Raw genomic sequence first — 21,150 nt, 5'->3', positions numbered from 1 at the left:
TCTCATGAATAAATAAAATCTCTTAAAAAATGGGTAATTTATTTCAATTTAAAAAGTTACAGGGATCCCTGGGTGGCGCAGCGGTTTGGCGCCTGCCTTTGGCCCAGGGCGCGATCCTGGAGACCTGGGATCGAATCCCACATCAGGCTCCTGGTGGATGGAGCCTGCTTCTCCCTCTGCCTATGTCTCTGCCTCTCTCTCTCTCTCTCCCCGTGACTATCATAAATAAATAAAAAATAAAAAAAAAAAGTTACAGACACACAAAAAAGTTTCTCTCTTACTTGTTATCATAAGGAAGCATGCACTCCTGCTACTCAATAACATTTCTGCTAGAGACTTGAGGAGGGCTGGAGGGTCAATTATTTATTAATATTTTTTTAAAGATTTATTTATGTATTTATGTATTTATTATAGATACAGAGAGAGAGAGAGGCAGAGACACAGGAGGAGGGAGAAGCAGGCTCCATGCTGGGAGCCTGACGCGGGACTCGATCCCAGGACTCCAGAATCGCACCCTGGGCCAAAGGCAGGCGCCAAACCACTGAGCCATCCAGGGATCCCCTATTTCTTAATATTTTAAAAAAGATTTTATTTATTTATTCATGAGAGACACAGAGGCAGAGACACAGGCAGAGGGAGAAGCAGGCTCCCTGCAGGGAACCCGATGTGTGACTCAATCCCAGGACCCCTGGGATTTTTTTTTTCTTAATTTTTAACTTTTTTAGGGAGAAAGCACACGAGAGCATGCTCATGCAAGTAGGGGGAGAGGCAGAGGGAGAGAGAGAATCTTAAGCAGACTCCACACCCAGCAGGGATCCCAACACAGGGCTTGATCTCACGCCTCTGAGATCATGAGCTGAGCTGAAATCAAGAGTCAGACACGTCACCAACTGAGCCACCCAGGCACCCCCGGAGGGGCGTTTCTTAAGGCCCTTGATAAGAAAGGGAAAACACATGTATCATTAGATGCCGCTGACGTCCAGCATCTCCTCTCGGAGAAGCGGTAACTAAAGTGTCTCTGGCGGATAACTCACTCCTGCTTCTTTCTCCAACCCCCAAGTATGTGTGAGTGTAGGGGTGTCTTCACAGTTCACGGTCCTGCAATAAAAAAAGACCCCTCACCCACAGCTACGGAGGCGCTGTGTGAACGGTGTCTAGCTACCACTCGCCCATGTCTTATCTTGAGGGAAAAACTAAGAGGTCTTTGTTGAAATGCCCTTTTCATTGACGTGTTTAGCTCAGAATCCCTCACCTGTTGCTGCAAAAAGAACCAATTGCATAACTAATTTAGGGGATCTGAAAGAGCAGGGAGTGACCCCTCATCTTTGTAGGAGATTTCCCCTAAAAATATGGTCTTGTAGGCGTGGGGCGATTTGAGGAGGCGCTGACTGGGCGGCGTCTACCTTGTGGTCCGTCCTCTGGGTCTCTGCTCGAGGGTGTGCTTTCAAAACATCCTTAAACTTTCTCGGACATCCCTCCCCCATTGGATTTCCCTTCCCTTGAGAGGATGGCATCTGATTCCCTCCCCTCGATGCGGGCCAGACTTAGCAGCTGCCTCCCAGCGAGGAGAGCAGGCTGGAAGCGACACCGTGTGACTTCCAAGGCTGCAGGATATGGCCTGCACACGGTCTCCAGACGCGGTCGCACCGGGCCTTGGGGCTTCTACACACGAATTTTAGGAGGACACGAGGCAGGCCACAGAAGTCCCTGAGCTTGGAGCAGCCTGTTAAGCCAAAAGATGACTTTTTTGCGATGACTCTACATGGAAAATCTGTGTCCCTGAAAGATGCATCTCCCACCTTCCTCTTTCCCTCCCCAGCCAGGGACAGTCTGCCACCCCCTGGGCTCCTGTGTCCCTAAGCACACAGCAGGACTAGAGTTAGTGCCCTCTGCCAGCTTGTGGGCTCTTGATAGGGGCCTGGGCTTGCACACCGGGGTCCCCCAGCTTCCAGCATGTGACCTGCACACAGTAGGGGTCCGGAAGATCAGCAGCTGTGGCCGGAGGCATAGACGGAGAAAAGGCCGTGCTCAGCAACCCGGATGGGTCTACTCCCTTCAGGGACACGTGGAGACTGTTTCTTAGGAACTGAGCCATGGCAGATTTCCCCAGAGGCAGGCATTTCCCCCGGGAGGAGACAGACATAGTAAACAAACTCTTGGGGAACCGTGCGATTCGGGGAGTAATTATAGACATGCAAATTCCAGCCACAAGCTACATTTAACACTGTTCCACTTACTATTGCTGCATCACCAACTGCCCCAGAACGCACAGGCTTGAAATAATCCTCGTTTTCGTCTATCTCACCGATTCTGTAGGTGAGGAATGTGGGCAGGCCTCAGCTGGGGGGGCTTCTTCTATTACATGTGAGTAGTGGCAGCTAGTGGATGATGGGGCTGGAAGGTTCGAGACGGCTTCATTCTTACAGGGGACAGCCAGGAGCAGATGGCCAGAAGGCTGGGCGCTGCTGGGATGGTGGACTGGTGGACGGGGGATGGGGGGGATGGGGGGAGGTGTTTGCTGGCGGCCCATCCAGTCTGACAATCCTCAGGATGTTTACTTCTTTCTTGGCGGCTGGCCTCCCCAGGGCGGGCCGGTCAAGAGAGCCGGGGGAGGCTCCTGCCCTTCCATGCCCTAGCCTCAGAAACCCCCGCACTATTTCTCCTTTACCCTATAGGTCAAGCAGACACGTGTCCACAGACGTTCAAGGGGTTGGGATATAATCCCCACCTCTTGGTGGGAGAAGGTCAGAGAATGTGGGGGCCGTGTTTTAAAAGTGCCACCACCAGCTATTAACCTAGCAAAGGAGGGGGATGAGGAGAGGGAGGGAGAGACAGGCCTCAGGACAAACCGCCCCTGCTGATTCCTTGACCTTTGACTTCCAGCCTCCAGAATAGGTTTGTCTTCAGCGCCCCCCTCCCCTTGGTCTGTGATATTTTGTATTTTGTTAGGGCAGTCTGCCTTAGCCTATTTGGGCTAACAAAATACCAGGAGCTGGGTAGCTTATAGACAACACATCTCCATTTCTTACAGTTTCCAAGCCTGCATGACTGGGCGAGGGCCCCTTCCTGGCTCATGGACAGCCAACTTCCCAACTTCGCACCGTGCCCTCCTCCACCTGGAGGAAGGGGCAGGGAGCCCTCTGGGGCCCCTCTCAGAAGGGTGCTCATCCCATTCACGGGGCTCCACCCTCCCTCCCAGAGGCCGGGCCTCCTAATACCATTGCCTTTCCAAGTTGGGATTTCAGCATCTGAATGGGGGGCGGGGGTGGCGGGGGGGCATTCAGCCAGTAACACAGTACTAGCAAATGAAGATTGTTATTTATATAATTTCGCACCAGCCTCCCCCACTTACACCAGATTCTGGAGTTAAGAGGTTTTTATCTTTTTTTTTTTTTTTTCTGCCATCTGCATCCCAGCTGCTACAACAGGGCCTAACACCCTGGTAATCTCATGAAGTACTTACAGAGTGAATGAATCCGCCTAACCTTTGGCTTTGCTATTTGAGATCTATTATATCTATTTTCACGATTTTCCTGAACCTTTAGAATATTTCCTAATTAATAAGATTTTAAGGAGCACTAGGATGAAAGCCCCCCAGCCTGGTTTGGCGCGCCCCTAGTGGTCCCCGTGGCCTCTGTGGCCCTTTGGTGCACCCAGAGCGCGCAGCCGGTGCAGGTGGCCGGGTTCCCCGCGTGGCTGCCGCGTGGGCAGCTAAGGAGCACACCTGGCCCCGCCGAGCGCAGCTGGCCCAAGGCTCCAGGTATGCTTGAGCACCAACCGGGCCAGGCTCGGGCCAGCGAGGGGGACCACAGGCTCTCCCAATGTGGGGGGTTGGCCAGGAGGCAATGTCCTGGCCTGGGCCACAGTCGCCGCCAAATAACAGCCCCTACTCTGTTTTCCGAGGCTGCCTCCCTGGAAGCCTGAGGGCGGCCCACAAAAATCAGAATGAAAGAGGGGCACCTGGGTGGCTCCGTGATTGAGCATCTGCCCTGGGCCCAGGGCGTGATCCCGGGGTCCTGGGATCGAGTCCCACATCGGGCTCCCCGCAGGGAGCCTGCTTCTCCTTCTTCCTGTGTCTCTGCCTCTCTCTCTCTGTGTGTCTCTCACGAATAAATAAAATATAAAAAAAATCAGAATGAAAGAGAAGGAGATGGAACGTGCCAGCACCACGGAATCAGCCGTCATTCTTAGGCAGGGTGGTGCCATGGTTAAGACGCGCTTCCTGGAACGATCCCTTTATCCACTCAGCATAATGTGTGGAGCGCCCGACGTGTGCCAGGCACTGTTCTAGAAACACAGAGCATTGAGCATCAACAGACAAAGATCGCTGCTAGTCCAAGCCAACGTTGCGATCGGCAACCCGAGAATGGTGTCTTAAATGTATAAATTATGTAGCAGGTTAGGGATCCACGTGACAAGGGGAGAAAAGAAAGAGCAAAGTCAGGGGGTCTTGGGGAGAAAGAGTTCCTTGCTGATTTTTATCGTCTGCCCATTTCCGGACCGTAGATCCTCCCACCACGATGATCTCCAGCTCCCCAGGGGGGAGTCGCAGAGCAGGAAACTGGGGAGAGACCATCACGTAGCATTTCCACGCAGAGGCAGGAGGCGCCAGTCACCCGGGGAGCGGGGCTAATGAGCAATATGTAGTAACGAGGAGGTGATGCGTGTTCAGTATTTATCATCTTTGTTTTTACATGATTTGTTAAGTTTTAGGTACCTGTAATTTAATTTTCAGTACTGACTGCGTTTGACATCTATTGTCAAAAAATCCTGGCGATGTAACGACTCTTGGAAGCCAGGACGTGGGGTCTCCAGCCCAGCCTGGCGGGGAGACTAAGGTCCTCGTCCACGGGTGGGAGCCGGGGCCAGTGAAATCTAAGGTGGCTGTGGGCACGTCCTTACTCTGCTCTGGGGCGGAGCGCAGCTAGGGGAGCTCCGGGACCTGGGGCTCCCCCAATCTCTCTCCTTTCCCGTGCCCACATTCTGTTCTTCGACTTTCCTCCGGAGGGTAGAGGAGTCCAAGGTCAGTTCCCCCCACTCCCGGGGTCCCTCCCCCCACCACCAAATGTCACTGCTATCTTGCCCTATTGGTTACCCTCAATCTCATTCAAACTTCAGCCCTTCCTTCTCCCGCTTCTGATTTTCCCTTCGAGTGGGCGAGTTAGGATGCGTTCCCGATGCAGGCCAGAAAATCCAGAACTGCAGGGACTTAGGAGGATAGAATCTGCGACGTGCCTGGACCCCAAGCACAGGACGCTCAGTGAGAGGACCAGACACAAAAGGCCACGTGGTGTGTGGTTCCATTTACATGAAGAGTCTGGAACAGGCATATCTACGGACAGAAAGTGGGTTAGGACATCCTGAACACCTGCCCCCACGTGGACGGTCCCTGAGGACACGGGTTCAGGGAGGGACCCAGACCCAGAAGGATGCCTCCTGCAGGACCCCACTCCCAGGAGGTCCCCAGAGGAGGCCCGTCCACAGAGACAGAGAGGAGGTGGTGGGAACCAGGGGTGGGGCAGGGGGCGGGGGTCCATGCTTCCTGGGGTCTCCCTATGGGGAGATGGAAGGTTCTGGAGATGGTGATGGGGATGGGCGAGGGGCAGGGTGAGTGTGCTTCATGCCCTGAGCTGTGCGCTCAGAAATGGTCAAAAGGTTAATTTTATGTTATATTTTGCTCCAATTAAAAAAAACAATTAAAGAAAACAGAAATATTTGGCTACAAGTATGTAGCTGGCAGGGGGTTTGATGGCAGGGGCCTATCTACATAAATCATAACACGTTTCCACACTATGGAACGCTATCCTAAAAAGCCTGCTGGAGCACTGGGTATTATACTATGTGTTGGCAAATCAAATTTAAATAAAAAATAGTAATAAATAAATTTAAATTAAAAAAGTAATTTAAAAAAAGAAAGAAAGAATTAAATAAAAGACTGCTGGAAGATCTATGTTATTTGAATATCAGCTCTTCCAGGGCCTAGATTTTTGTTTGTCTTGTTCACTCACACCCCTGATGTCCAGAGAGGCACCTGGCATGTAACGGGCACCTGATAAATGTCCACCAGCAGGAGGACTGTCTGCATAAAACGTGAATGGTAAAATCTTCAAGCTGTAATGCATCGTGCAAAAAAGCAGGTAATGTAACACCTGTATTTTCTTGATCCCCCAAATGACCCCTTTTCCTTTTTCAGGAATCAGGAAAAAAAAAAAACTGAGCTATATTTCACTTAAAGCCATATGTAGGGGGATCCCTGGGTGGCTCAGCAGTTTAGCGCCTGCCTTCGGCCCAAGGCGTGATCCTGGAGTCCTGGGATCGAGTCCGATGTCGGGTTCCTTACATGGAGTCTCTGCCTCTCTCTCTCTCTCTCTCTCTCTCTGGTCTCTCATGAATAAATAATAAAATAAAATCTTAAAAAAAAAAAAAAGCCATGTGTGTGTTTAGCGTGGTGTGGGGTGCTTTTTGGTTTTATGGTTTTGTTTTGGTTTTGGGGTTTTTTTTTTTGCCCCTGAAGAGCTGTTATTAAATTCTAGGTGTAGGGATTCCTGGGTGGTGCAGCGGTTTGGCGCCTGCCTTTGGCCCAGGGCGCGATCCTGGAGACCCGGGATCGAATCCCACGTCGGGCTCCCGGTGCATGGAGCCTGCTTCTCCCTCTGCCTGTGTCTCTGCCTCTCTCTCTCTCTGTGACTATCATAAATAAATAAAAATTAAAAAAAAAAAAATTCTGGTGTTGTTTTCAACAACCAATGGCAATAAGAATGAGGGAAATTCAGACGTGTGCACCGAACAGGATGCAAGAGAAGAGAAATGCTTCTGGGTTGGGGCACCTGAGTAGCTCCAGCCACAGAGTATGCAACTCTTGATCTCAAGGTTGTGAGTTTGAGTCCCGGGTTAGGTGTAGATATTACCTAAAATAAAATCTTAAAAAAAATGTTTGCAGATCGATAAGAGTTACGTTTCAGGCTAGGGGATATGGTAAAGAATGGTTTTTCGCAGTTTTTCGTCTCTCACTTTGCTTGTCTGCATTTTCTGACTTGTTCTTGATTTTTGGGGTTTTTGTCAGTTTTTGTAGAGAATATATAACATTTGTGCAACAAGAAAGACTGTAGAAATGAAGTTCAGTTGATGGCATGAAAGATACCACAGCTTGCTGGCACGTACGGTGCTGTGACTAAGGCCACAGGTTCTGTCTGGAGCTGGAGGGGCTGGGTTCAAATCCCTGTCCCACCCCTTGTGAACCCAGGGACACTCAGAGCTTGCCTTTGCCTCTGGTCCCCACATTTACACATGCCCCCATCTCTAGAAGAAATGCACCCCACCGAGCCTGTGCGAGGGGTTCCGTCCTCACCTCTCCCTCCTTGGAGCTGTGATTTCTTTTCCCTCCTTTATGTGCAGCAATCCAGAAATTCCTGGAACCTCAGGCAGCCATGTGCTGTGTACTGAATGTTGGTGTCCCTCAAGTCCACATGTTGAGGCCCTAACACCGATGGGATGGCTCTTGGTGGTGGGGCCTTTGAAAGGTGGTCAGGGTAGGACGAGGTTACGAGGGTGGGGCCCCCACGGTGGGATTAGTGCCCTTGCCAGGGGACAAAGAGACCAGAGCCCTCTGCTTCACATGAGCACCCAGCGAGAAGGTGACGTCCACGAGCCAGGGAAGGCCTCTCACTGAACCCGGCCACGCTGGCACCCTGATCTCCGGCATCTAGCCTCCAAAACTGTGGGAAATAAATATTCATCCTTCAAGCTACTATGATGATTAATATGAGTCAACTTGGCTGGGCTGTGAGATGCTGAGATCGCATGTAATACGGTCTCCTGGGCATGTGAGTGAGGGCGTCTCTCGAAGAGACAAGCAGTGGAATCGGTAGCCCGGGTAATCAACACGCCCTCACTAATGAGGGTGGGCCTCACCCAATTTCTTGAGGGTCTGGATAGAACGAAAAGGCGGAGGGAGGGAGAATTTGCTCTCCCTGCTGGAGCGCGGACATCCCTATCTCCCGCTGTCAGCAATCAGAGCTCCTGGTTCTCAGGCCTTTGGCCCCGGACTGAATCACGCCACCAGCTCTCCTGGGCCTCTGGTTTGCAGATGGCCAATCAGAGGACTTCGTGGCCTCCACAATTTTGTGAGCCAATTCCGTGTGTGCGTGTGTGTGTTTGTGTGTGTGTGTGTAGGACATTTACCCTTGGGCTCTATTTCCCTGGGAGCCCTAACACGGCCACCCTGGCTGCGCTCTGTTAGAGCAGCCTGAGCATTTCCCTAAGCTTCCTGGAGAACAATGGTGCCGGGGAGGGCAGCCGGGGAGCACAGGGTCAGGGACGCACACAGGAAGGCTTGACGTGTCAGTTGACACCCGAAGAAGGCCCCATAGGTGGAACGGTGTTTCAGGAAGAGGGAACAGTGCATGCAAAACTTGGGAGGTGTGAGAACACTATACACTCCCTTGAACCCTCCTGGCTATGCCAGCATCCTTCCTCTTTCCCACAATTCTCAGTAACCTTGGGGCAGGCAGCAGCAAAGTGCAGGCGGGAGAACTTTGGGGGTCAAGGTCTCACTTGGGGGGTGGGCCTCAGGCTTCCTGGGTGTTGCCCTGTGGGTGCACTCGCCCGGGGGGCCTGGGCTCAGGTGGGCCCCACACTGGGTTTGATGCTCTGCTGGCACCACTGGGGAATTCTTAATTTGGGACAAGGGAAGCCACATCTTCATCGTGCGCGCGATCCTACAAAGGACGCAGCCACAGAAGCTGCCTGGGTTCAAATCCCGAGCCTGCCATTTAACTTGCCCCGTGTCCTCGGACGGAAATCCTCCAAGCCCCCAACCCCAGAGGCTTTGCTCATGAGGACGGCTGGAGAGCTCCTAGGTCAGGTGACCGATCTAAAACAATTTAGGTTTTGCATTTAGGGTGTCGAGGGTTGAAGGCAGGAAAAGTAAATGTTCAGTAGTGTATCAACGAGTGAGTAAGTACAGGTGTGCACGCATATGAATGGCTGCAGGGCGAGCGAGAGAGCGCGGGCGACCGACCCCGAGGGCACCTGTACCCTCTGCTCCCCTAACGTCCTGGCGCCGCCAGCTCTCCCGCCTCTCCCGAGCGCCCCCTGCCGGCCAGCAGCTCGGCCGCGCCAAACCTAGATCAGCCCGGGCCGTCAACCTCGTTCTCGCCCCTGATTGGCTCCGAGTCGCTCGCGATGCCTTTCGGGGAATGTAGTCTCTCGGCCCGCGCCTGCGCTTCTCGTGGGCCAGAGCCCGGAGGAGCCACAGGAAGTACGTAGGCAAAGTTGCCCGGGTCGCAGAAGTCATCGTGAAAAGCATTGCGCGGCGGGAATTGTAGTCCACGCGTCGCCTGTTTCGGCCTCAATCGTCTCAGTGGGAACGACAATCCCCACCATGCACCGCGCTCCCAGTTCGCCTAGGCTGGCGCGCGCCCTTCTAGGAGTGGTAGTCCTGGCCCTCTCCGTTCGCCCTCTACCCTGCGGAGGAGGCCGGCCCCCCGGGACTACATTTCCCAGCGCGCCCCCCGCTTCGTCCGCGGCGCCCGGCCGCGGCAGCCATTTTGTTCCGCCGGAGAGGCCCCTAAGATGGCGGCGGGGGAGACGGTGAAGGTTGCCGCCTGCCCGTCCGGGCGCTAGCCCGCGCTCTCCGCGTCCCCCGGCGGCCGGCCCATGGCCTGGCGGAAGCCCGGACCATGGACCTCCGCACCGCCGTGTACAACGCCGCCCGCGACGGCAAGCTGCAGCTGCTGCAGAAGCTGCTCAGCGGCCGCAGCCGGGAGGAGCTGGATGAGCTGACGGGCGAGGTGGCGGGCGGGGGGACGCCGCTGCTCATCGCCGCCCGCTACGGCCACCTGGACGTGGTCGAGTACCTGGTGGACCGGTGCGGCGCGAGCGTGGAGGCGGGCGGCTCGGTGCACTTCGACGGCGAGACCATCGAGGGCGCGCCGCCGCTCTGGGCCGCGTCGGCCGCCGGCCACCTGGACGTGGTGCGCAGCCTGCTGCGCCGCGGGGCCTCGGTGAACCGCACCACGCGCACCAACTCCACGCCGCTGCGCGCCGCCTGCTTCGACGGGCACCTGGAGGTGGTGCGCTACCTGGTGGGCGAGCACCAGGCCGACCTGGAGGTGGCCAACCGGCACGGCCACACGTGCCTCATGATCTCCTGTTACAAGGGCCACCGCGAGATCGCCCGCTACCTGCTGGAGCAGGGCGCCCAGGTGAACCGGCGCAGCGCCAAGGGCAACACGGCCCTGCACGACTGCGCCGAGTCCGGCAGCCTGGAGATCCTGCAGCTGCTGCTGGGGTGCAACGCCCGCATGGAGCGCGACGGCTACGGCATGACCCCGCTGCTGGCGGCCAGCGTCACGGGCCACACCAACATCGTGGAGTACCTGATCCAGGAGCAGCCTGCTGGGGACGGGGTGCGGCCGGGGCTGCCCCGGGAGGGCCCCTCCTCCTCCTCCTCCTCCTCCTCCGCCGCCGCCGCCGCCGCCCCCGGCCCGGCAGGCGCGCAGCCCCAGGGGGCCCGCTGCTGCGGAGGCTCCTCCGCGGCGGAGGAACCGCTTGGCGATTCCTACGAGAGCTGCTGCCCCACCAGCCGGGAAGCCGCCGTGGAGGCGCTGGAGTTGCTGGGAGCCACCTACGTGGACAAGAAGCGGGATCTGCTCGGGGCCCTGAAGCACTGGAGACGCGCGATGGAGCTGCGGCACCAGGGCGGCGCCTACCTGCCCAAACCCGAGCCCCCGCAGCTGGTCCTGGCCTACGACTATTCCAGGGAGGTGAACACCACCGAGGAGCTGGAAGCGCTGATCACGGACCCCGACGAGATGCGCATGCAGGCGCTGTTGATCCGAGAGCGCATCCTGGGCCCCTCTCACCCGGACACGTCCTATTACATCCGCTACCGGGGTGCGGTGTACGCCGACTCGGGCAACTTCGAGCGCTGCATCCGCTTGTGGAAGTACGCCCTGGACATGCAGCAGAGCAACCTGGAGCCGCTGAGCCCCATGACCGCCAGCAGCTTCCTGTCCTTTGCCGAACTCTTCTCTTACGTGCTCCAGGACCGGGCGGCCAAGGGCAGCCTGGGCACGCAGATCGGCTTCCCAGACCTTATGGGGGTGCTGTGCAAGGGAGTGCGGGAGGTGGAGCGGGCCCTGCAGCTGCCCAAGGAGCCGGGGGACTCGGCCCAGTTCACCAAGGCCCTGGCCATCATCCTCCACCTGCTCTACCTGTTGGAGAAAGTGGAGTGCACGCCAGACCAGGAGCACCTGAAGCACCAGACCGTCTACAGGCTGCTCAAGTGTGCCCCGCGAGGCAAGAACGGCTTCACTCCTTTGCACATGGCTGTGGACAAGGACACCACCAACGTCGGCCGCTACCCGGTGGGCAGGTTCCCCTCCCTCCAGGTGGTTAAGGTGCTGCTGGACTGTGGGGCTGACCCGGACAGCCGGGACTTTGACAACAACACGCCGCTGCACATAGCGGCCCAGAACAACTGCCCGGGGATCATGAACACCCTGATCGAAGCGGGTGCCCACATGGATGCCACCAATGCCTTCAAGAAGACTGCCTACGAGCTGCTGGATGAAAAGCTGCTGGCCAAGAGCACCATCCAGCCTTTCAACTACGTGACCCTGCAGTGCCTTGCGGCCCGTGCCCTGGACAAGAACAAGATCCCCTATAAAGGCTTCATCCCCGAGGAGCTGGAGGCTTTCATCGAGCTACACTGATGGGCTCCCGAGAGGAGCTTCCGGGCGAGGCGGAGCCCACACTCGCTCTCACTCTCTTCCTGAGCCCCTGGGTGGCACAGAAGGGCTTTCCAGCCTCCACAGCCCCGTAGCCTCTGCGGGGAGGAGAAGGGAACTAGCAAGATGTCGGTGCTCAAAGTCTTCAGGATCACGTGCTCCAAGAGCTGGGTCCTTGCCATCGGGAGAAGAGGCACGCCCCGCCACTCGTCCCGCCTGCCCGGGTTTCAGAGGATTTGCCTCCTTGCCTGGAGGCAGGGGGATCGAAGCTTTTGCCTTCCTTCTCCTAGAAATGGGAAGAAGCTGAGAATGGGGTCCGTGCTGCTTTGCCCCTGTGCGGCCGGAGGAGCCCAGGCGCCGAGTGCAGTGTTGGGACTGGGGGCTCCTGAGGTCGAAAGTCGGAGACTCGAGAAGCAAGACCGGACCCACTTCTTCCAGCGCACTTGCACCCCGCTCCCTGCTGCACTGTGGGCCGGGCTCTGTGCCCAGGGCAGCCTGCCCCTCGCGTTGCTTTCGTTGGTTTGCTGTTGTGTTGATTCACGAGCAGGCAGGCTGCACGTGTGGCAGGAGTCTTGAGGTTGTGCTGCCATTTTTTTTTTTTAATGAATTTTTGGTCAAGATTTAGTTAACTTCGCCCAGCGAGGTTCTCGTCGTGCCTGAGCAGTGGCAAGGCTACGAGGAGCGAGCTTTACGGCGTGGAGGATTCGGCGAGGGAGGCGAAGGTCCTCCGTGTCCGTGGCGAAAGGGAGAGAGGCAACATTTTCAAGAACTTCACTTGTTTGCCTTCTCCTTGGGCTTCCCGGCTCTCCAGCCTCACCCGGAAGAGAAGCATTTTCCAAACACCGAAGGAGCTGGCGGGGCCCCAGCCCCCGACCCAGCGAGCACGGGGCTGGCTCGGGTTCGGTTCCCACGGTTTCTGAGTTAGAAAACTGCAGGCCGCTTCCGCCTCACAGATCCCGAGCTGTGGGCAGCCCGGCCGCTCTAGCCATCCGGGTTTTTTTTTTTTTTTTTTTAGCGGCTCGAGAGTCTGACCCCTTGAGCAGGTTCCAAGTACATTGTTGAGTCAGCCAGATAAGACGGTGCCAGCGTAGGTGACACGCAGTCTCGGTCCCCATCCCTCAGGGTCCCAGGTGCCCGTGCTGGGGAACCTGCCTCCTCGAGATCCCTGGAGCGGCACTGCGCAGGCAGGCAGCCGCGGACCGGGCGAGCAGCTGCCCCCGCCCAGGAGAGGGGGTTCCCCCCCCCAACCCCACGCTGGGTCCCTGGGTGTCCCGCCCACTGAGGAAGCGGCCTCGTTTGGATTTGCAGTGTTAGTTAGGACATTATTTATTTACAAGGCCAGGTTTGAGCTTCCGTCGAGGCAGGAAACACTGTCCCTTGACAGCGCGAAATAAAGCAATGAGGCAGTTACGTTGTGAGTCTCCACGCTGATGCTCGAGTCTCGAGTCTCTGGTCGGGGCCACCGGGGGCAGGCCGGGAGAGGGGGCCGTTGAGCCCAGGGGCCCGCGGTGGGGGCCACAGAGAGCCCAGGGCCCTGGCCACCGTCACCCACTCGGGGGCTTTCTGGGTGTGTCCTGCGGCCGCCGGCTTAGATTTCCCGGGGAAGTGGCCTGTTGTGCACGTGGAAGAGAAGGGAAAGCCACTGAGTCTGAAGCCCTGCTTTGTCCTGGAGTTGCTCCAGCAGAGGTGGGGGGGCCCCAGAGGCCGTCGTGACCCTGGTGGGCTTCCTGGGGCCGCTGCTGGCTGGGGAGGGAAGTCTGCTCCCCGTCCCCGGTAGCTGTGTGGCCTGGGGCTGGAATGGGGTCGGCAGGACCCCCGCATGACAGGGATGGCCAGGCCTCCCCAGCGTGTTGGGCCAGGGGGCTGCTGCTCGGTCTCCTGGCTTCACTGGGGTCCGCCCGCTCCACGTCGTTGCCTTGGAAGAGGAATCAGTGGGTGCTCAGGAGCGGCCTCAGGAGATGCAGCGCCGCCAGAGCAATTATTGGGCCCTGGCTGTATGAAGGCTCCTTCCCACGCGCCTTCCTGGGCCGCTCACTGCAGCCCCGTGAAGTGGGTGTTGTTCTTTTTTTTTTTTTTTTTTTTTTTTTTAGATTTCATTTATTTACTCATGAGAGACAGAGAGAGAGAGGCAGAGACACAGGCAGAGGGAGAAGCAGGCTCCATGCAGGGAGCCCGATGCGGGACTCGATCCCGGGACCTGGGATCACGGCCTGAGCTGAAGGCAGACGCTCCACCGCTGAGCCACCCGGGCGTTCCTGAAGTGGGTGTTCTTGCTCCTCCTCGGCAAGCGGGGGAAGCGGTTGGAAGACGCCGTAGAGGAAAGCGGCCCCGGGCTCAGACCTGAGAATTGGGACTTGAGCCCCAGGCTCACAGAGGCCGCTCAGATTCACAGTGAGCGGTGATCCCGCTGCTCCAAACGGTGGAGGATCTGGTTCTTGGGGCGGGGGAAGGCGTCCCCGGGTGGCAGCCTGCAGGACGCAGGGCATCTTCCTGGCCCCAGGGTCAGACCCCGACCCCAACCCGGCACAGTGGCCTGGGAGCCCAGCTGCTCGTTGCTTCACCCTGCATCGGCTTGCAGGGCTTCAGAGGAGGAGCTCGTGGCCCCAGACCTCTAGTCTGAGAGAAAGCGGGGTCACGTAAGCTGGGGGACAGGTGCACGGCTGCTCAGGCTCCCAGCGGGCCTGGTGCCTGAAGTCACTGGCAAGGCGAGCCGAGCGGCTGGGAGCCCAGGCTGGGGGTGTCCGCCTGCAGCCCCCCCCCGGAGCTGCTTGGGGCATGCCCGCCTCAGCCCCCCGAGCTCCACAGGGGTCACCGCCGCGTCCTGGGCGCCCACGCGTCGGGGGAGCAGAGGGCTGGGTGAATTCTCGGGGGAGTGTCCCCCTCAGGGAGCCCGGGCCCGCCACCCCCTCCACCCCCGGATTCCAGAACTGTCATCTGAGCGGTGTTTACAGGGAGGGGAGCGGAGCGTCCCGGCCCCAAGTTAAAGATAGCTCGGCCCCGAATCACATCGCAGCCCTGGGAGCGCTGGCACCAGGGGCGGCACAGCAGGGCACCGACCCTGTGTCCCCGCAGCCGGCGGGTGTGGATTCCCGCGGGACAGTTACAGGGCCTGGACGAGGGAGCCCGAGTTCCCTCCCGGACCCTGGCCCCTGTGCTTCCCGTAGGTTGCAGAAGAGACTGGGTCGAGACTGCGTTGGGTGGGACCTTGGAGACCCCCCCCTCCGGGCAACTTCACCCCCTGCCCAATGCCTCAGTGTCCCCTCCTGAAAGCTCCTGGACCAATAGTTTTGAGCCTATGTCCCCTCCTCCGGGAAGCCCTCCCAGGTCATCGAGAGCATCTCAGCCGTCCTTGACCCCACGTAGAACTTGAAGCCCCGAGATGATCCTGGTCTTTTTATCTGCCTCCTTATTTGTTCCTTGTGTCCCCTTCCCTGGAATGTCGCCTGCACCAGCTCGTGCACCGTAGTGTCCCCGTGCCTACAAGTGGGCCTGGCTGCAGTAGTTTGCTGAATGAATCCGTGAATTCACAAGGAGGCCCGTGTGCCCGGACGAGGGTTGGGGGGGCCAGGCAGGCGGTGCGGGGCCTCCCGAGGTCTCGGGGCAACGGGCAGCCACTGCCGCTCCAGGCCCAGGGAGAGGTCCCCGGGTTTGAGCTTGGAGCTTAGACCAGCTGGGGGTGGGGGGGCTGCACCGGGGCCAGTGGAGCAGGAAGGCCCTGGCCAGGAGCCTGCGTGGGAGGCGCAAAGGCCAATGTCCCCCTTCCCGCCACTTGGGGCCAGGGGAGCGGCGTCCGGGTGGGATCGTCCTTCCCTGGAGGGTGCCAACCCCCCTCAGGAAGCTGAAGTAGGGGTGCAAATAACCCCAGGAGCGAAAACTGGGAATCGGAGGAAGAAATGCACAAACAAGGGGTCCTGGGCGGGCTCAGTCAGAGGAACAGGTGACTCGATCTCGGGTGGCGAGTTCGAGCCCCACGTTGGTTGTCGTTTCCTTAGACAAAACTTTATTTTTTAAAGATTTTATTTATTCCTGAGAGACACAGAGAGGGACAGAGACACAGGCAGAGGGAGAAGCAGGCTCCCTGCGGGGAGCCCGATGCGGGACTCAATCCCGGGACACAGCGGCCACACCCTGAGCCACCCAGGTGCCCCAATAAATAAAATTTTAAAAAGTAAAAAGAAGATAAAAGTGCACAAAGGATGGAGAAAAATCAATGAACCCAAAAGCTGGTTCTTTTAAAAGTTAAATATCAATGTGACAAGTGCTGCGTAATGCATAGGAGTGAGTGTGGGATCACCGTGTTGCACACCTGAAACTACTATCCCTGTATTAATTACACAGGAATTGAAAACTCTGTTACAAAATATTTTATTAAGAAAAAAGTGAAAAGTAAAAAAAAGAAAAAAGTGAGGGCAGCCCGGGTGGCTCAGCGGTTTAGTGCAGCCTTCAGTCCAGGGCCTGATCCTGGGGTCCTGGGATCAAGTCCCGCATCAGCTCCCCGCATGGAGCCTGCCTCTCCCTCTGCCTGTGTCTCTGCCTCCCTCTCTCTGTGTCTCTCATGAATAAATAAATAAAATCTTTTAAAAAAAGTGAAATGAAACACATCTGGTGGGGGTGCTTCTGGATTCGGCCCTCCAGCCACCAACCTGCCACCAAAGCTCTGATGGGGTCCAGGTCCCTCACTCCGCGAACAGGCCCGCCCACTGGGCGATGTGGGGCGGTGGTCAGGACGGCGCCCGTGGAGCTTTCCCGAACCTCGGGCGATGGTCCGTGAGGATGTCCTGGGGCACAGGAGGCGCCCAGAGCTGCAGGTCCCATCTGACACCCGGGCTTTCAAGCTTTATGTTCCTTGACCGATTGTGTGTTTAGCAAAGCAGTTTACAAACGTTATTACCGAAAATGACCAGGATTTAAAGGCCAGTTTGTGAACAAGTGCTTCCCGGGCCCACGTTCGCCAGCCTGAGGCTGCAGCTCGGTGGCTTCCCTGCGGTCGCCAGGCTGTGCGACCATCGCCGGGCTCAGATCCCAGGAGGGGCAAAAAAAAGTGAATTTTCAAGCCTGTTTAAAGAAAATATATTACACGACTGGACAAATAGAAAAAGTAAAGTAAGAGGACAGAGGGCGGGGCGCTCGTCGGGGCCACCGCAGCCCCCGCTGGGCCAAGGTAGGGGCGCGGGGTGTGAGGAGCCCCTTGAGGGGCCTGGGGGACCCCAGGGGAGCAGCAGGGAAGACGGGACGTTGGGCCAGGCCCCCCTGAGAGGTCAGGAAGCTCCTTGGGACGAGAACAATTTTCTAAACTTCCCTTGGAAATAGGACACCCTGGCACCTCCCGGGGCTATAAAAAGGCCGCGGCCACGGACCCGCTAAAAATAAACGCTCCGGGCCCAGAGGCGCTGGGGTGACAGGGACCCTGCTGGGGGCCTGGAGGAGGTGTCCGCCCTCTCTGGGCCGTGGTCCCCAGCAGCATCGGACCGGACGGCGCCCGGAGACGCAGTTAGTGGGGCTGTTTACGGGGCGGGGCAGGGCCTGCACCCAGGCCCTCTAAGGGGGGCTCGGCCCCTGGGCCTCTCCAGCCCCAGGCAGGGGGGAGCTGGAACCACTGTCCCGTGGCGCCCCCTGGTGGCTCACCGTGCTCACTGCAGCACCCCTGGAGCCCCACAAGCGCAGCATCGTCTTCGGGGGCAGGAGGGGCAGGTAGGTGACAGGTTCTCAGGTCGAGCACAACGGCACCCCCACCCCCACCCTCCGGGGGCGCCGAGCTACCTCCCACCACGGGATCTCGCTTGGGCTCCACCTTCCGCCTGCAGTAGCCTTCCCTTCCCGGAATGCCTCCTCCAGGAAGCCTCCCACAACTGGCCCCCAACTCCAGCGCCCCCACAGTGGCCTCTGCCTCCCCCATCGCACCCAGGACCACCCTGCCTGCAACCAGCCACCTAGCGGTGTGTCTGTCTCCCCCGCCGAGATGTGAGCCCCGTGAGGGCAACAACAGGGCTTATGTTACTCGACATTTTGTCCACCAGCTCTGAAACCATCCCTGGCATACAGTAGGTGCTCAATACACACTGTTCAATGAACAAAACGAACGAGCAGGACATTCACCAAGAGGCAGGAAGGAAACATGGAACAGAGTATTGCTTGTCTGTTTAAACTTTTTTAAAAAGAAAAGATTTTAGGCGGGACAGAGTGGCCAACGGCCTGCAGAGCAACATGCCTGTTTTATTGTGACTAGTGCGACACATACCTCACCCATGACTCTCCATCTGTGAGAAAGACACTGCAGTGGTAGGAAACACAGAGAATGTGGAAGACTGCTGTCAGAAATGGATGGGAGAGCAGGCTCAGAGCCTGATCCACAAAACAACCGCTGCATCTCAACCAGGAAAGGTACCTCCTACTCCATTCTGGGCTCCTCCTCCTGCAGGGGCAATGATCCCACCTCCCCCCAGTCTCCCCAGTCCTCCTCGCCCTGGTATGATGCCAGCCCCCATATGGGGAGCCCTCCCATGATGCCAATGATGGGCCCTCCTCCTCCTGGGATGATGCCAGTGGGACCTGCTCCTGGAATGAGGCCACCTATGGGAGGCCACATGCCAATGATGCCTGGGCCCCCAGTGATGAGACCTCCTGCCCGTCCCATGATGGTGCCCACTCGGCCAGGAATGACTCGACCAGACAGATAAGGAGAGACAGGAACCTCTTTATATTCATTTTATATTACTTGTTCTACTTCATCAGGAGATCACGGTGCTGTGACTCTGGGTGTTTTCTAACAGCATGACAAGGAAGACTTGCTTCCCCTTCCTATCAAAGAGAGAATAGTTTTTGCAGGAGAGTAGTGGGACAAAAAAAAAAAAAAAAGCAATTTTCATTTGTATTGTGAAATATGAAAATAAAATTGTCAACTGTTTTAGCTAAAAAAAATAAAATAAAAAAGATTTTATTTATTTGAGAGAGAGAACACAAGGCAGGGGGCGGGGCAGAGGGAGAGGGAGGAGCAGCTCCCCCCCCCCGCCCCCCCCCCCCCCCCCCGCTGAGCAGGGAGCCGGACCTGGGACTCGGGATCATGACCCGAGCTGAAGGCAGACGCTTCACCGCCTGAGCCCCCAGGCACGCAAACAGATTATTTTAAAGATAATAAAATGTGCACATTAATTCAAATTCATTTTTAAATTTTCTTTTTCAAATTCATTTACTAAGCACCTGCTGCGAGCCAGGTACCGGGGCCCAGCAGTGAATCAACAGATCCGAGCCCATCGTCTGGGGAAGGCAGGTGTTAAACAATGTGCTCGGCGAATAAGGGACTTTGTTAAGTAATAATAGCGATTTGGTCTCGGAGCGCCAAGCACGAGGGGCTCGCGCGCGCCCCCTGGCGGGCAGCCGGGCAGGGACCCAGCATTTAACCTCCGAGAACTAGTCGCCCGGTACTGATTCGTGTCTCACGGCTGTTAGAGAAGGGGACATTAAAAAATAAAAACTCCCGCCCCCCATTTCTCGGCAGGCGGCCGCGGGGGGTGTGCGCCCCCAGCCGCCCGCCCGTGTGCGTCCCGCGCGCACCTCCAGGAGCTCTCCCCCCAGCCCACGGCTCGTTCCAACATAGGCCTCAGGTCTCGGCTGACTTCCTCCTTCCAGAAGCTTCTCTTACCCCCGCCCCCGCCCCCCAGGCTGGCCAGTGGTCCCCTTCCGGCCTCTGCAGCCCCTACTCTTCTCCATCACAGGCCTAACCCCCGCCCCGGGTCCCGGTCCCCACCTCTGGCGGTGGACTGTGAGCCCCGGGAGAACAGAACCGGGTTGTCTCGGGTCACCTTGGGGTCTGGTGAGCCTCATAGTGCACCCAGTAGGAGCTCAATAAATGCGGACTGGGTGGCTCAGTGGTTGAGCGTCTGCCTTCGCCGGGCCTGGTCCTGGGGTCCTGGGATCGAGTCCCAGTCGGGCTCCCTGCCTGGAGCCTGCTTCTCCCTCTGCCTGTGTCTCTGCCTCTCTCTCTCTCTTTCTCTCTCTCTCTCTCTCTGTGTCTCTCATGAATAAATAAATAAATAATCTTTAAAAAAATAAAAAATAAATGTGGGCTGGATAAGTGGGGGGATGAAGCCACATGGTCGTCACCCGCTGCCCAGGGAACTCCGCGGGGCAGGGACAGCACCCAGCACAGGCCTGCGTGCAGCAGGCGCCCCAATCCTGTTCCTCCAAAGGATCCACTCTCTGAACGCCTACCGCGGGCCACACGCTGTGCTGGGCCCTGAAGACACCACAGTGACCCAGACAGATCCGGGAGCCACAAAGGGGATGGGACTATTTCACAGAATGAAGCATACAGGCACACACAAAAGCAACGGAGGCCATGCATGAACAGTCTGCACCATCCCCGAATGGGCTGGAACCCAGTAGAGAGACACCGGCTCCTTCTTCTGCCCCTAAAGGCTACTTCAGTGCTGTGTGACCTGGGATAAGTGACTTCACCTCTCTGGGCCTTCATTTCCTCATCTATAAACTGGGGACAAGGATAGTCTCCAGCTCCTGGGCTGTTGGAAGGATGAAATAAGTTCATCCAGCCCAGGATTTTCCTTCCTTTTTTTTTTTCTTTTCTTTTCTTTTCAAATATTTTATGTATTTATTTGACAGAGAGCGAGAGCACAAGCAGGGGGAGCAGCAGAGGGGGAAGCAGCCTCCCCACCGAGCAGGGAGCCCTATGCGGGCTTGACCCCAGGGCTCTGGGGTCACGACCTGAGCCGAAGGCAGACGTCCCACCAACTGAGCCACCCAGGCGCCACCGGCCCCGGGCTTTCAAAATGCTTGTCCTTTAAACACGCTGGAGTGACACAGGGACCCGCAGAGTTCTGGAGTCCCAGGCCTGAAGTCGCTAGGACCGCGTCCGGATGGGAAGGAGGAGGCCCAGGACAGGACGGGGCTGTAACTTGTCCCAGGTCGCAGTTTCTCAGGGACCCCATCACCCCATCAGCTCTGTTGCCTTTGCTTTGGCCCCAGGCTCAGGGCTGTGCACCCCCCTTCCCGGTCTGTCCTCCCCAGAGAAGCCATCAGAGGGCGCCTGTGAGCACCTGGGGCCCGTGCGCCTCTGCCCACCGCCCTCCAGGAGCCCCCTGTCTCCTCCCTGTCCTCCCCTCCACCCTCTCTCCCCTTCCTCGTGTTCCTCCAACATGTCGGGCAGGGCCCTGCCCCAGGACCTTTGCACAAGTTGTTTCCTCTGCCCAGAAAAATCACTCCTGTCCTCAAGCTCTTCTCATCATGACCAGCTCCTCTTCCTACGGGTCTTGGCCCTAACACCGCCTCCTCAGAGAGGCCTTCCCTGGCCACTTGGGGCAAAGTTTTCCCTCCTGGGCCACTCCCATCTCAGCGCTCAGTCCTTCTGATACCCCTCCATTCCTGATGCTGTCAGGCTCCTTCATGTGAAGACTCATTCACCACC

General features: G+C 57.4%; 1 protein-coding gene, 1 long non-coding RNA gene and 1 pseudogene across 2 annotated transcripts; 2 read left to right on the top strand and 1 right to left on the bottom strand.

Moving 5' to 3' along the window:
- Positions 1-709: 709 nt before the first annotated feature.
- Positions 710-6,531, bottom strand: LOC144289389 (uncharacterized). Its single transcript, XR_013357281.1, has 2 exons — positions 4,412-6,531; positions 710-4,330 (listed from the first exon to the last, which is right to left on the bottom strand). It is a non-coding gene; the product is annotated as an uncharacterized LOC144289389 (long non-coding RNA).
- A 3,018-nt stretch (positions 6,532-9,549) lies between these two features.
- On the top strand, positions 9,550-13,142 carry FEM1A (fem-1 homolog A). The gene has a single exon (XM_077860381.1). It carries the CDS (start codon positions 9,681-9,683, stop codon positions 11,715-11,717), a length of 2,037 nt encoding a protein of 678 aa, XP_077716507.1. The 5' UTR covers positions 9,550-9,680; the 3' UTR covers positions 11,718-13,142.
- A 4,581-nt stretch (positions 13,143-17,723) lies between these two features.
- On the top strand, positions 17,724-18,633 carry LOC144291144 (U1 small nuclear ribonucleoprotein C pseudogene; annotated as a pseudogene).
- Positions 18,634-21,150: the final 2,517 nt, after the last annotated feature.

This window comes from Canis aureus, chromosome 19 (genome assembly GCF_053574225.1).
Source record: "Canis aureus isolate CA01 chromosome 19, VMU_Caureus_v.1.0, whole genome shotgun sequence".
NCBI lineage: Eukaryota > Metazoa > Chordata > Mammalia > Carnivora > Canidae > Canis > Canis aureus.
Note: the sequence above shows the minus strand (reverse complement) of the source record. Positions and strands in the feature narration are given on the sequence as shown.

Coding starts and splice junctions, on each gene's coding strand:
- FEM1A (XM_077860381.1), top strand. CDS start 9,681: ATGGACCTCCGCACCGCCGTGTACAACGCCGCCCGCGACGGCAAGCTG.